Source organism: Corvus kubaryi, unplaced genomic scaffold (assembly GCF_017639235.1).
Source record: "Corvus kubaryi isolate FWS band 111438036 unplaced genomic scaffold, C.kubaryi_AGA036_p1.0 71, whole genome shotgun sequence".
In the NCBI taxonomy this organism is placed as follows: domain Eukaryota; kingdom Metazoa; phylum Chordata; class Aves; order Passeriformes; family Corvidae; genus Corvus; species Corvus kubaryi.
Genome location: NW_024582059.1, coordinates 1034428 through 1047346, shown reverse-complemented (window position 1 = coordinate 1047346; position 12919 = coordinate 1034428). Strand labels below are relative to the sequence as shown.

General features: G+C 38.0%; 1 protein-coding gene across 4 annotated transcripts in view; it reads right to left on the bottom strand.

Annotated features, from left to right (window-relative positions):
* Positions 1-12919, bottom strand: part of BANK1 (B cell scaffold protein with ankyrin repeats 1) — a 136519-nt gene that overhangs the window by 73941 nt on the left and 49659 nt on the right. For 2 of the 4 annotated variants that reach the window (XM_042049870.1, XM_042049872.1), the window contains exons 7-8: positions 12329-12452; positions 4161-4357 (exon numbers count right to left, since the gene is read on the bottom strand). In XM_042049870.1, the coding sequence (XP_041905804.1) occupies positions 4161-4357; positions 12329-12452 (321 nt within the window). The remainder of the gene's footprint in view (positions 1-4160; positions 4358-12328; positions 12453-12919) is intronic. The other 2 variants (XM_042049871.1, XM_042049873.1) reach the window with 1 other exon arrangement.

Sequence of the window (12919 nt, the reverse complement as noted above, 5' to 3'; positions counted from 1 at the left end):
TATGCCAACCCTAGGAACATATTTTAAAGGCTGAAGCCAGCAACCAGGAAGTATCTGCATTAACCAACCAATAAAACACTTTCTGAATTGTGTTTTTTTTAGAACCTGTGATGTATACTACAGTGGTACACAGTAATCTTCCTGACTATGACACATGCAGCTACACAGCTCTTATTAAAAGAAGGGAGAAACTAGAAACCCAAAGCACTGGAACAAAGAATTACGCCCATGCCAAAGCACAAATGCCTAAACTGGCTACCAGTGTGACCTCCAATTTTAAATAATCAGGTCACAAATTGAACAGACTCCCCTCATTACTCACCTAGATGAGAGAACATTTCTAAGCATTATTTTTTAAGTTCTTCCTTTGTGCGCTGGATAAGAACATAATTTAAATGATTTCTTTATAACCCGGAGGTAGAATTTTTACACAGACTTACAAAGCCACAGCTGGTGGCCAGAAGAACAAGCTCACGTCATAGCAGCTTTCAGAGACAGAGCATATGCGGAAGGCAAACATCTGAAATAGACTCCTGATATCCCAGAAAACTACTGTCACTTAACAAGGTACTACCTGTCACAGGTACCGTAACAGCTGACTGCAGCTATGTTTTGACCTGAGGCTAATGGAAAGCATTTCTTACTGGCATTTGAGCCTCAGCTGGATCAACTGAGCCTCAAAAGGCTCAGATACACTGAGACAAGGATTCCTGACAGTATTCCTACCAAATGTCTCTTATTAGTTTTAAATTGACACACTTGATTCAAGCAATTCAGCCTGAAAGCAATTGTGGAAAACATTCAAATATTTGAAGGTATAGAGCAATAAAAATCAAAAGACGAAATTCAGGGTGTTATCACAGAATGTTAAGTGATGTCCCTCTTTTATGCTACAGAAGAGGGAATTACTTCATCTAAACTATAATGAAACATGCAGAAATTAGAAAGGAATGCCCATTGAGGTGACTTTGTGCTAAAATGCAAAAAAAATCTATTTGCTTAATAAACTGCTGGCATATTTGAAACTGAGTTTCACTAAAAATCCTCACTAAAGACTCTTTTAGACTCAGTTTCACCAATTTAGTACCTTTAATGCAAGTCATTCAAGTATTGTAGTGTTCCCTCACCAGAGAAGACATTTTCAAGGAGCGTTTGAAATGCAAGATTTCTGACAGAGAAAGCAGATCCTACCATGGTGGAAGCACAGATATATAGAGGATCCTAATGGGTGGGAGGTTTTAGCATTTAATGACCCTGCACTTAACTCTGGTACTAAAAGCATAAAAATCTCTTCCCTCCTCGTTCACGTAGCTGAGGAGCATGTCTCATGATGTGGGATCCTTCCCCTATGCTTTGCTTTCACACATCAGCTCCCAGCATTCCCACCAGGCACTCCAGATCTGTCTTCTGTGGCTGTAACACTCCACACACCGACACTGTCAGCGTCCGGCTCCAGGAAAGAGGTTTTCCCTTTAAACAAGGATAAGGAACTTGTGTCATTCAGATGACCAAGTGTCCAAGCCAGCCAGCTCCTATGGCTCACCTTTGCCAACAGAGCCCTGAGCACCTTTCCACTAAGCCTGGTGGACAGGGAAGCTGGAGGGCCTCACCAGCAAAGCAGCAGCAACGAAGAAACCCGAGCGCTGATCTGCCCAGCAGACACCACAAAGGCCTGCACAGCCCCCTGGGGCTTGAAGGCAGAAATAGTAGCTGAGTTGTTACCGCTTCATCTTTTGATGCTCTCTCTCTAATCATCTCAGGGAATTCTTACTCCCCAAGAATTCTCCAGCCCAAATTGACACTTTTGGGTTTTTTTGGTCTTTTTCCAGCAAATGAAAGACATTTTGCAGGATTTCCGACCAACTGAATGTATGTTTTAATGCATTCATTTTTTTGGAACCCTTTTGCTCTTTAGGATAGAGGCAATGAATTACTGTGTGCCTTTTGGGGCTACTCCTTAAAGGAACAGCCAAACACAAGTAACACTTTTAGAACAGTAAGAGGTATGCCAAACGAAAAAGTACTTCTATTGTAACAAATAAGCAATTTCAATACTATAGCTGTAATGGGAAGTTACAGGAACATGGTTAAATTCTTCTTGGCTCAGAGCCATGCAAATATTTCTTTTCCACATTCCCATCAATTACAGAGGTACAGTAAGTGTTTTTGTGCCTAAGTGCACTATTACAGGGGACACAAATAAGCCATTTTTCTTCCAGTGGCTGGAGGTACCATTTCTATAATATCATATTACACATTTGGCAGATTTGAAGCATGCTCAGATTTTTACTTGTGTTGCATTACTAAGCCACACCATTTGAATCAACTGAAAACAGGTAGTACAACTGCACGTCCTATCCACACTACACACATTTACAGTGTCCATAGATTAGTTTTTACTTCAGTGCTGGTATTAAGTATTTAGACTTGGGAAAGCACAGAACAATTATTGTTAACTGTTTATGTGCAAACAGTAGCAGGTATGTGCCATGAGAGAAGTGTTTTAATGAAAAATTACACAGTAGAGCTCAGTTGCCGTTTTAAATACATGTTTTAGACTGACGAATTTATACTTAGACTTCATTAGGACAATTAATAATCTTACTAATACAGAAAAGCTAACCAAAGGTATGCACACATTTTACACGCTTTTTAGAGTGAAATAGATCACCCTCACAAGCACTGCCTTCCATCACTGATGAAGTTTATTAAAATGTGAAAAGACTGTAGAAATGCAATACAACTCTCTGTGTATCAGCTGAGTCTGTACCATGCTTACTTGTCTCTCCTTGCAGAAGCCCCAAACCACATGAGTGCATTAGGATAAAAACAAAATGACCCATTTTCCAAAGCTTCCAGTTCCATGTGGAATGCACAACAAAGACACATCAGAAGCTGAGTTTCTACAACACTAGTGTAAAAAATAAATGTCCTATGGAACTAATCATTATCATTAAACATGAAAAATTATCAACAGAAACCATGTTCCCAAAATGGTTTTTCATCCATGTTTCAACCCTTCAACTCCTATGACTGTCTTAGAAAAGAAATCAAGGTATGTCACCAAGACTTAGATATCACCTTATTTATATTCTGCCTACAGCTTTACTGGGAGTTTCTGACCATGCAAAGACAGAACCTAGCCAGATACACAGGCAGGGGAGGTTAGGGAATACAGTCCTAGTCTCTTCAAGCCAAACTGGTAAACTCCAAGAACTGAAAAGCCTGACCTTACACATCAGACTGCTACTGGCAGGAGATTTCTGACCAGTGTAAGGATGACTGTGAGACAATTACAGCAGTTAGAAATTGTTAAATGTGAAATTACTAACATGGTGATCCAGGAAGACAGCACAGTTTTGTGGACAGCTTTATGCTGGATGGTATTTTCTTCAGTTAAATTTGATCTCAACTGCAGTATAGAAAACTGTAGAATTATCATATCTGCACATATAACAGCACAAAAAGAGTTAAAGTAGGTCAAAGCTCTCAAATGTCACTATACTACATAGCTTTTTTACTGCAATTTTGTTAGGTTTTATTTGCAATAATTTGCATGGTAGAACTATGCAAAGACCCTTATTTTACTACTACCTTTCATGTGAAAAGGCAACTATTGCCCCAAACCCCTCCTGCATACCCAGCTGAAGAAAGATTTACTCCATCTAAGGGTGATAAAACTTACCCTTCCTTCACAGTGGCATGAACAGTTTTCCCAAGGCAGGGAAACAACTCTTTTCTGAATGGTGAAAAATGGCAATGCTAAGAGAGTTCATAGTCCCTTTTAAAGCGACCTTTAAAGAAGTCTTTATCTCCTACTCTAGACAGCTGGTCTAGACTACTTACAATATAACCATTGTTAGGGTGCTGAAAGCACCAATCTAACCATGCCACATAAGGTACTTCTGGCTCACTGTTCCTTCCCTTACATGTCTAAAATTCAAGCAGTGCAAAGCCTCTGATCTTCACTATGACAGTGCACAAAGAAAGTGGCTGTACCCCATTTTGACCACTCCTTCTGAGACTGGAGTACAACAATATTTTCAGACAGAAGGACTACAACATATTAGTCTTTACAAGAAGTGATACTGTGGAATCTCAGTAGTACATTATCATAGCCCCCCAGCTGAAGATGACATATGGAAAGCATAGGGACTTACTGACAATTCTTTGATTAATTTTCTTAGCTCCTTGTGCCCGTGCTTCTTCGCGATACTTTCTGGATCATCTCCATATTTATTGGTTATTTTGCAAGCCTGTGTGGCCTCCGGACAACTGAGTAGAAATGTTGCAAGGTTCTTCAAGCCAAATCTGGCTGCACAGTGAAGTAGGGTAGGAAATTCTTCCAAATGGCTATCTGTATAATGGAAACAAAGTCTTAATAAACAAAAGTTTTGCTTTTCTACAACACCTTCTTCTATAAAAGTCTTCTGAATATTAGTCCTATGGAATCACAGTCATCAAGCTGCCAATATTGAACTAACACCCAAAGAATTATTTCTCCAATTAACTGTTTTACAGTTCCTATACATATATCAATGAAGGAGCTTTTGGTGTAACTGAAAAATCTCATTTTTATCCTGACAGATTCCAAAGCACTTTAGTTCTATTGAGAAGTAAGCTTTCTTAAAAAGGGCAAAAATTCTACAGCCAAGACATGCTTTTGCTTAGGTTGAATATTTTTGAGTGGGACATTTTTATAGGGTTATGATGCTATGTTTTGATATTAAAAATCATTTCTGAAAATTCACATGACTACCAGAGACTTGCAAAAATTTGCTTATCCCTGTAATGAAAATCAGAGAATTTAAAGACAAGTGTATTAGGTAACAGCTTTTAGGATGTATCTGAAATAATATGATATTAATTTCTATCACAAACTATTTTTATGTTGGAGAACTGGGACATTCAGTTTATCATTTCAGCATCTTCCTGTATTTTAACTCTACGAGTGACCACAAGTTACATACAACAACAACAAAGAAAAAGACTTCAAGCACAAACAATACTTCTCTCTGCATTCATACTCTACTTTCTGATCACTTATAGTTTGCTGTCTACCAATTCGTCTATAAATCAGCATGTAGTGTATCTCTTCTCCAAGCATGCATCCAGCCTGCCCCAGGCACCATCAACCTTTTGCACTCTGAGGGTCTTTCCAACCCAGTGCATGAAGGAATGCTTCCCCTAGGTTGCTTTGAGCCTGGCTCCTGCTAGGTTCAACTGACAATCCCTAATTCATCTTATTCTCCATCCCTGTCTGCCCTCCATGCACTTTGAGTGATTTACGCATTCCCAGAATTTCTTTCTTGAAGAGCTCCAGTCTAGTTAATTGGGCCCCATAGAGAACCAGCTCTGCCACACACACTGCTCTCTCCTCAACCTTTTCCAGCTCTAATGTAACTATTTTGAGATGACAGGAGAAGAGCTGCACATGATACTCAACTTTTGGATGAGCCATGTAATTTATGCATTGCCATAATTATGTCCTGTTTTGTTCTCTATTCCTTTTCTAACAATTCCTAGTATTTCCTTAGCTTTTTGATCTGCTGCCTAGCAACAAGTTGATGTTATCATGGAACTGTGCAGTCTTACTCCCTAGCACTAACAGCCTGCTCAAATCCTCTCATTTTGGATGATAACATAGGACTGCTTTTTTCCACTTGCATCACTTTGGTTTTACCTCTACTGAATATCATCTGACATTTTACTGCATAATTATTAAACCTCTCGTTCCCCGCCCCCCATTAGCCCTTTTCCATACTATCCTGAATACTTTGTATCACTAGCAAAGAAAGATTTTTCCTAATTGCCTGCCTCCTCGTTTCGATCAGTTATTCATCCATACCTAATCAGTTACTGACTTAACCAGGTTTGCTGACTCTTACAAAAAACTACAAGAAAATCATAAAGCCAGACTTCACATTACAGAAAACTTATCTTATTAACATCTCTATTAGTTTGTCCAGTAGAGATAACACATTAACCTGCTTCTAGGTCACAATGTCACCCGAGAAACTGGATTTTGGCATCAGAGTCACACCTCCTGGTACTACAAAACTGAAAAACTGCATTGTTAGAAACCTAGCTATTCCACTTTAAAATTTCCTCAGAGCTCTTAATGAATGCCAGATAGTCCTGGTAATTTCTTTGTGTTCAACCTGCCCTTTTTTGCAATAGCTTCCTGATTCCTTCAACTCCAGACAGTCTTAATGTTTCTTAATGTGTCTCCCATCCGGGACTACAGCTTGGGAATTTACACAGTTTCTTCTAGCCTTCTTGAGTTTCATTTTATATCCCTGTCATCAGCTGTCCTACAGGTTAGCCAGCACATTTTCAGCCCATAGCGTGCTGGAAAAAGTTATGAGTCCTTCGGAAAATCTCTTAGCTGCTGGTCTTTAACAAAGTTCCTAATTTTTACATTCCTCTACAAAGTGAAATTTGGCTCAGCAGTGACAAATTTGTGTACCCTCCTGTCCACCTTTTTTGCTCCTGCAGAATAATATGTGAGGGAGTAAAATCGCACCCCATCATTAAATATAAGGGACAAGAGCGGTTCTTGGAATAGGCATAGCTAAGTACTAACTGAGAAAAACAACGTTAGGACAATTCTTGACTGCATTTTGGACAAAGAATATTCCACCACTATCCCGTCCAATATTAGTTTGACACAAGGTATTTGAGTGGGCTACATTTTAGTCAAAAGTCCCATTAACAACCCTAAAACTGATTTTTAAACAAATTGAGTGTTGCCTGACTTTTATTTCCATCAGGCAAAGAAAAATCTAATCAAGAAAATGTAAATACACACCACCTGTGTAAATCAAGTCACTTGTTTTAGAAGCCTTGGCAGGTTGAGCTTCCATCAACAAGGGTACGTGTTATAGCTTATATTCCCCTGTATTTGCAGTGTGCTTTAAAATCCTTTGGGCTACAATAGGCAATCTTAAAACTGCATAGCAGCTAAGGTTTTTTAGACAAGTAGATGCTACACAACTTCTCTACTCAATATTGCTCAATATTTTAAAGTCTCACAAACTGGGTTTGATTCTGTCATTTGAAGAACTATCAATTTTAGTGCAGAGTATATGCATTTGACTTCTTATTTCTGTCTAGACTTTTCTAAATGTAGGAGAAAAAAGGATTCCCTTTAAAAAAGTGTTCAAACCTGAGCTAATATTTAGAAAAACTTCCACAAATCATCAAACTGCTTTTCTTAGTATTTGCTATTTATTTTTTTAGATGTCCACCAATGCAATAGGCATTGAGCAGTGATTTTAAAGAAGAGTAAATTTTATGAACTTTACTCAATAGTTTGCACCCTGTTAGGAGACACTAGAAGGTCAAATATAGTTAGTAAGAAGAGCCTTAACACAGTATTAATAACATGCTCCAAGTGAATTTCCACTCATACTAATGAAACCCAAAACAACTGGTCACAAATCTGAAAGGGCAATCAAGTCCATATTACCAAGGGACTGGATGCTACGATTTCTTCACCAATAGAAAGAGAAGAAGAGTAGATGATATTCATAAGCCTGCTCTAGGCAGGCATATACCTGCCTAGAATACATACCTGCATTCTTAAAGTAACACAAAACAGGTATTCCAAAACCCCTTCAGCTCCTTGCACTTGAGCTGTTTTTTCTGGTCACCACTCAACTCCTCCCTAGCTGAGTTTGACATTCAGGCAGGACTCCTACACTTACATACTTTGAACACTAGGAAACTACATCATTAACAAATTAAATACCTCAGCCAGCCATGAAGGATGGTAAAAAAAAAAAAATTAAATTAATAAATCAATTTCCTAGAACAAACCTTTTTTATATCGCTCCTTGTAGTAAGCAGAAAAAAAGAGGTTGTTGTCACACATGAGAACTTTAAAAGCGATACTGGTGGTGTAGAGAGATATTTTACATAATACTAAAAAAGGAAATAAGTGGTTGAAATGGACAGTTTTAGTCTCTTCCACTCATGAACCTGAAGCCTGGTGGCATGAAGTTGTGACAAAAGGCAAAAAATCATTGTGAGGACCCTCTTAAGTTAGCTCCACTAACTTAAGACAGCTTTCAATACCCTGATTTTCAGGCACTCAACTGGCAGCACCCTGCACTCACACAAAGTAGGATGCAATCTTCAACAGCCAAGCTTTCCCAGTATTGCTGACAAAACCCCCCAAAGCATTGAACTTCTTGAGGCCACCTTGGCACGACTGCTGTCTTGGTAAATGCTATACAGACAGTGGAGATGGCTGCTGTTGTTTCAGCAACCTCAGCAACATTTCAATGACCATTTCTGTACGCAGCTGCGGTACCAGCAGTCACTCTCTGCTCATAATAGCTAACAATAATTAGCTAATAATATAAGCTAATAGCTTTGCCTCTCATGAAGTGAGGGGAAGTCTCCTTGGACTTGGCCTCACAGAAATTTCTCCCCCAAATACATACTTAATTAAGAAATATGGTAAGGTTAACGACCTCAAAAGAGATGATTGAAGCCTCCTGGTCTTTCTTTTTTGCCCTCATTCTGAAAAGAGACACCACTAGCTGTATGAACCCCTCCCAAGTCACTAAGAAAAGGTGAAGAACTTCTCTCTTTCCACCAGGTTCTATAGCAGAAATCAATGATGACTATGGGTACCACTGTCAAAATAAGAAAAGCCCACTGCAAGATCTATTTGTGGCTTTTTTGTTTTTTAAATTGTAACTGTTCCTTAATTGCCAATTCTCAAAATTGAGTGAACTCTTAAGACAGATGTTCTGCTGTAAAGAAAATTCCATCCAATACCATGTTTGACTGCTTTAAATGAAGTCTTGTACTATACACATTAGGAAGAGGCTGTAATTATTTGAAAGCCCACGTGCTTCAGGCAGAAAATACCATTCTTGAACTTGCAAGTTTGTCACACTGAATTGGTGAAAATTGCTGGAAATTCTGTCAGCTGTGAAACTGGAACAACTGGTACACTTCAGCTAACTATACAGAAATGAACAAAAGTAATAGTTATTAGGGTAACTGGAAGTGAACAGCTTGTACTCAGTATCAGTCCTTTAATGGAGAATGTTAACAGAGAAAAGCTGTGGCTGTTTGGTACCGACAGTGAGAACTAGCTAGCTGATGATCACAAGCTGGAAGGAAAGGTTAAAGACAAAGTACTCAAGTGGCACATTAAGTGCTTTAAGGTGGCTCCTTCAACTTTCAACTAACATGGAGGCCAGTGCTTGCTTTTAATTAAAGTTCTAGTTGACATACACAGGCTGTAGAGGGAGTTGCTGGGGTTTTTTTGTATGTTTTGTCCTGTCATAATCCTGTCTCTTCTCTGCAGAGAACTCTGGAAAATCTCAGCTATAAAACAGCATAAAATCTAATATTACTGTATTGTAGCATTGTCTTAGCCTGCGGGAATTTTCATAAAACTGCAGTAAGGAAACAGAGCAACCTACAGTGATATTTCTGCACATCTTGTAAGACATACTTCTTTTATTTCCCAAATTATTGAAACAGGACACGTTCTGTTTTTTGAGCAATTTAAATAGCCACCTAAGATGACTTCTACAGCACTAATACCACTACCTTCCCCTCCCCCCCCCATTATTTTGCTAGCAGCTGAAAACCCAGACTCAATTTCTTCTTTTAGGAGAGACGTTTCAACTTGAAAAAAAATTACAGAAATCAGAATAGGATTTGCTATGTTGCTACCGGTTTTAGGTGACAAAAAGCACTGTTTTCTACAAAGCAAGTTCAGGACTTCCCATAAGCATCAATAGTTGAGTTTAATCAGAGAAATAGTAACAGCTAACTTGTAAAAAATGAAAATTAATTAATAGTGGAAATTGAAACAGGTTTTCCTCAAGTAAATTGTTATTTCTTGGACAGGAATCAATGCAACAAGAATTCCCAAATCTGAGGATTCATGAGCAGAATCAGGGCTTTCCTAGAAGAAAAATATTTCTCAAGAAGTTTTTTGAAATATGAGTTTGGATTTGCTAGTATGCTTTGACTGGATTCTATTACCAGAATATAAAGGAATAATTTACATACAATATACTCTGAAATCAATTCAGTACAGAATGTACAATATTTTACACAGTACTTCCACCTTTAGTTACATCCTTCCACAAGGGATGACACCACCACTAAAACTCCCAGACAAGCCTTGGCTCTGTCTCTCAGTTAATTCTGTTTGTTAAACACAATATTTTCAAGTGATTTCTATTCAGTCTGCATTCAGCTTTCTCATCTGTATCACAGTTAACCTTTTGCACCTTTGCCACCCATCTTGACTTTACCAACCTACACGCTGACTGCTCACAAGTACTGCATTATCATGCTAAAAATATACTGAACAGTCATTTTGGGGATGGGAATGGCTCCTAAAAAATTACATAAGCAAACATGCATCTCATGATGTTTTGACCCAAACCACTGTCTGTATGGGAAAGCATCACACTGCATTTTAATTTAATTACATCACATGCCTTTTATATTTACTTTTACACTCCCAAGTTTTTAATCACACAGATGAACACTTTGTGAGAAGTCAAACCATGCAATTCATTAGTTATCCAATAAATTAATCATAAGGTCTTCATTCTTGGTTTGTTTTGAGGTCATATTGAGATCTTTCAAGTGCAGCAATTTATCAGCTGTACCCTGATGTGCCAGCGAGAACGTTCAAATAAAACATCCATGTAGAACAATACAGAGGAAGGTTTCTCTTATCTATGCCTCATGCTGAAAGCTTGACCTCCTCTCACTTGCTACTGGACATCTCTAGTGCCTGTTTGGGAGGCTTTCATGGGAGGCAAAGACACAGGTTTATATAACTTTCAGGCAGAAGAGGGATCAGAGTCTAAGTCTCCCACATTCTGAGTGCTTCCAGCTCAGCAAACGCATCTTTCTTTCATGAAGAATCTGGGCATCTAACTTTGCACCTTCTTTTCAGGCCATACATCAAACCAGTTCATTTTAAGGCCACTACTTGGCTCAAGCAGTCAACTTGCTCTTCAACCACACAGGCCTTTTTTGGGGCCATAGCAGGTTGGTTAGCATTATTCTCAATATGCAAAAACCATCAGCAGATCTAACAGTTACTAGAGAAGTGAAAAATCTTTTGCTCATCAATTAACATTTCACATTGGGAAAGACTCTTGAATGTGTCTTATCCACCCCCATCCTGCAGTCTTGCACAGGAAAATGCCAAGGACAGGTGCCTCATTTATTTGCTTCCACTAACTTTGACATTTAAGCTCATTTTTACACTACAAGTTGAATCATGTTTATCTAATACAGAGGAGTGAACTGCATCAACAAAAAAAGGAAAGGAAAGATGATGGTAATCCCAGCAGAGCTACCTTCAAAACTTGTTTGTATTTAGTTATGAGAAGTGGTATGTTGTACGGATTGTAGAGAGCTTATTTTTCTTTCAAAACCACAGTCCAGCTGCACAAAGCAGAGGTCAAGCAGGATCCTGAACATATCTTCCTCAAGTATTTTAGAAGGGAAACACATTTTCTTGAGTATTGTTTTTCCCCAAAAGTTTCTTAGGAAAGCTGAGGTTTAATACATATTTGAAATAACATCATAATAATGCTTTCAAAACACAAGCTAAATAACTGCACTCTTGGTATATTGCAAACCAATCTGAATCCCTAGTAAGTTAATTCCTAACCAGGGCCCTCCATTCGGTATTAACAGTAGCTTCTGTTGATGCATGACTGAATTGTGCATATAATGTGTCCACTTTATAGAGAAATCCAATTCTAACTCACTGGGATGCCTTCTTTTAAAAATTAAAAATAATAAAATTATCCTTTTGCCAGAATTAATGAAAACTATTAAGTGCATAGGTACTAAAAGTGACTGCAGAAGTTTAGTACTGTTCTAAGATCAAAAGCCATCCATGCTCTTCAGATAGAGAAATCTCCCCGATTTTCTCCAGACTTGGAAAAAGTGAAGTCTAACCTGCATTGCAGAAGAACAATTATTAAAAAACATATCATGTACAGGCATCTCCACATGACTCTTATTACCCATTTTCTCTGTAAGTAAAATTTTGCTCAGCTGTAAAGCTGTCAATTTGCAGTTAATCCAAAGCTGATCAAAAATCCAGAGAATAAAAAGTACTGTAAAAATACAAAGTACTGAGTCACGAAGTAATGATTTACAGAATTCTTTCTCCCATTTTTCCTTCTTATGTCGTCTTTATTGTGGATTCTTCCATTTCATGAGAAGCTTTCAATACTTAAAGATTGTCTTATTAACATTTATAAGTAATAGCCATAGCATCAGTAATAAAAATCAATACATAGAACAAGTGACTCACTAGCTTGTTGATGGTGCTCTTCTTCACTTTGGAACGGGCTGAATTCATAACTAGATATCTTGCTTTTCAATAATGAAGTCAGAACATTGTCCACCTTCTCTACAGAAGAAAATTTCAATGCCTGCTTAAAAGAAAGAAAAACCAGAAAAAAATGTTAGGGCATTTGTTGCATATGTATTTTTAACTTTATACTCAGAGTGCTGGTGAATCAAATTACTCAAAACAGTATTATGGCAAACTCTCTCTTAGTAAGAGCAACTCAATTTTTGAGAACTATAGAAGAGAAATTTTAATACAAAAGAATCATGTCAATATGACCCAACTGCACATAAACACATATTATAACGTATGAAGTCCAGCCATGACTTAAAAACTTCTGGATGAAGTGTAAGGACAGGAAGATTTTTGTTTTACTACAGCAGTAATTCAGGGTGAGTTTAAAGATTATAGTAGCACTCTGTTACCCAAAACTTGTACATTAAGATTGTGGACTTGCTTAGGTAGGAAACAGTTTCAGTTTCATCAGCCAACACATAACTTTGTTGACAGAACAAGAAACTGATATCAACCAGATAGATCGGCTTCCTACTA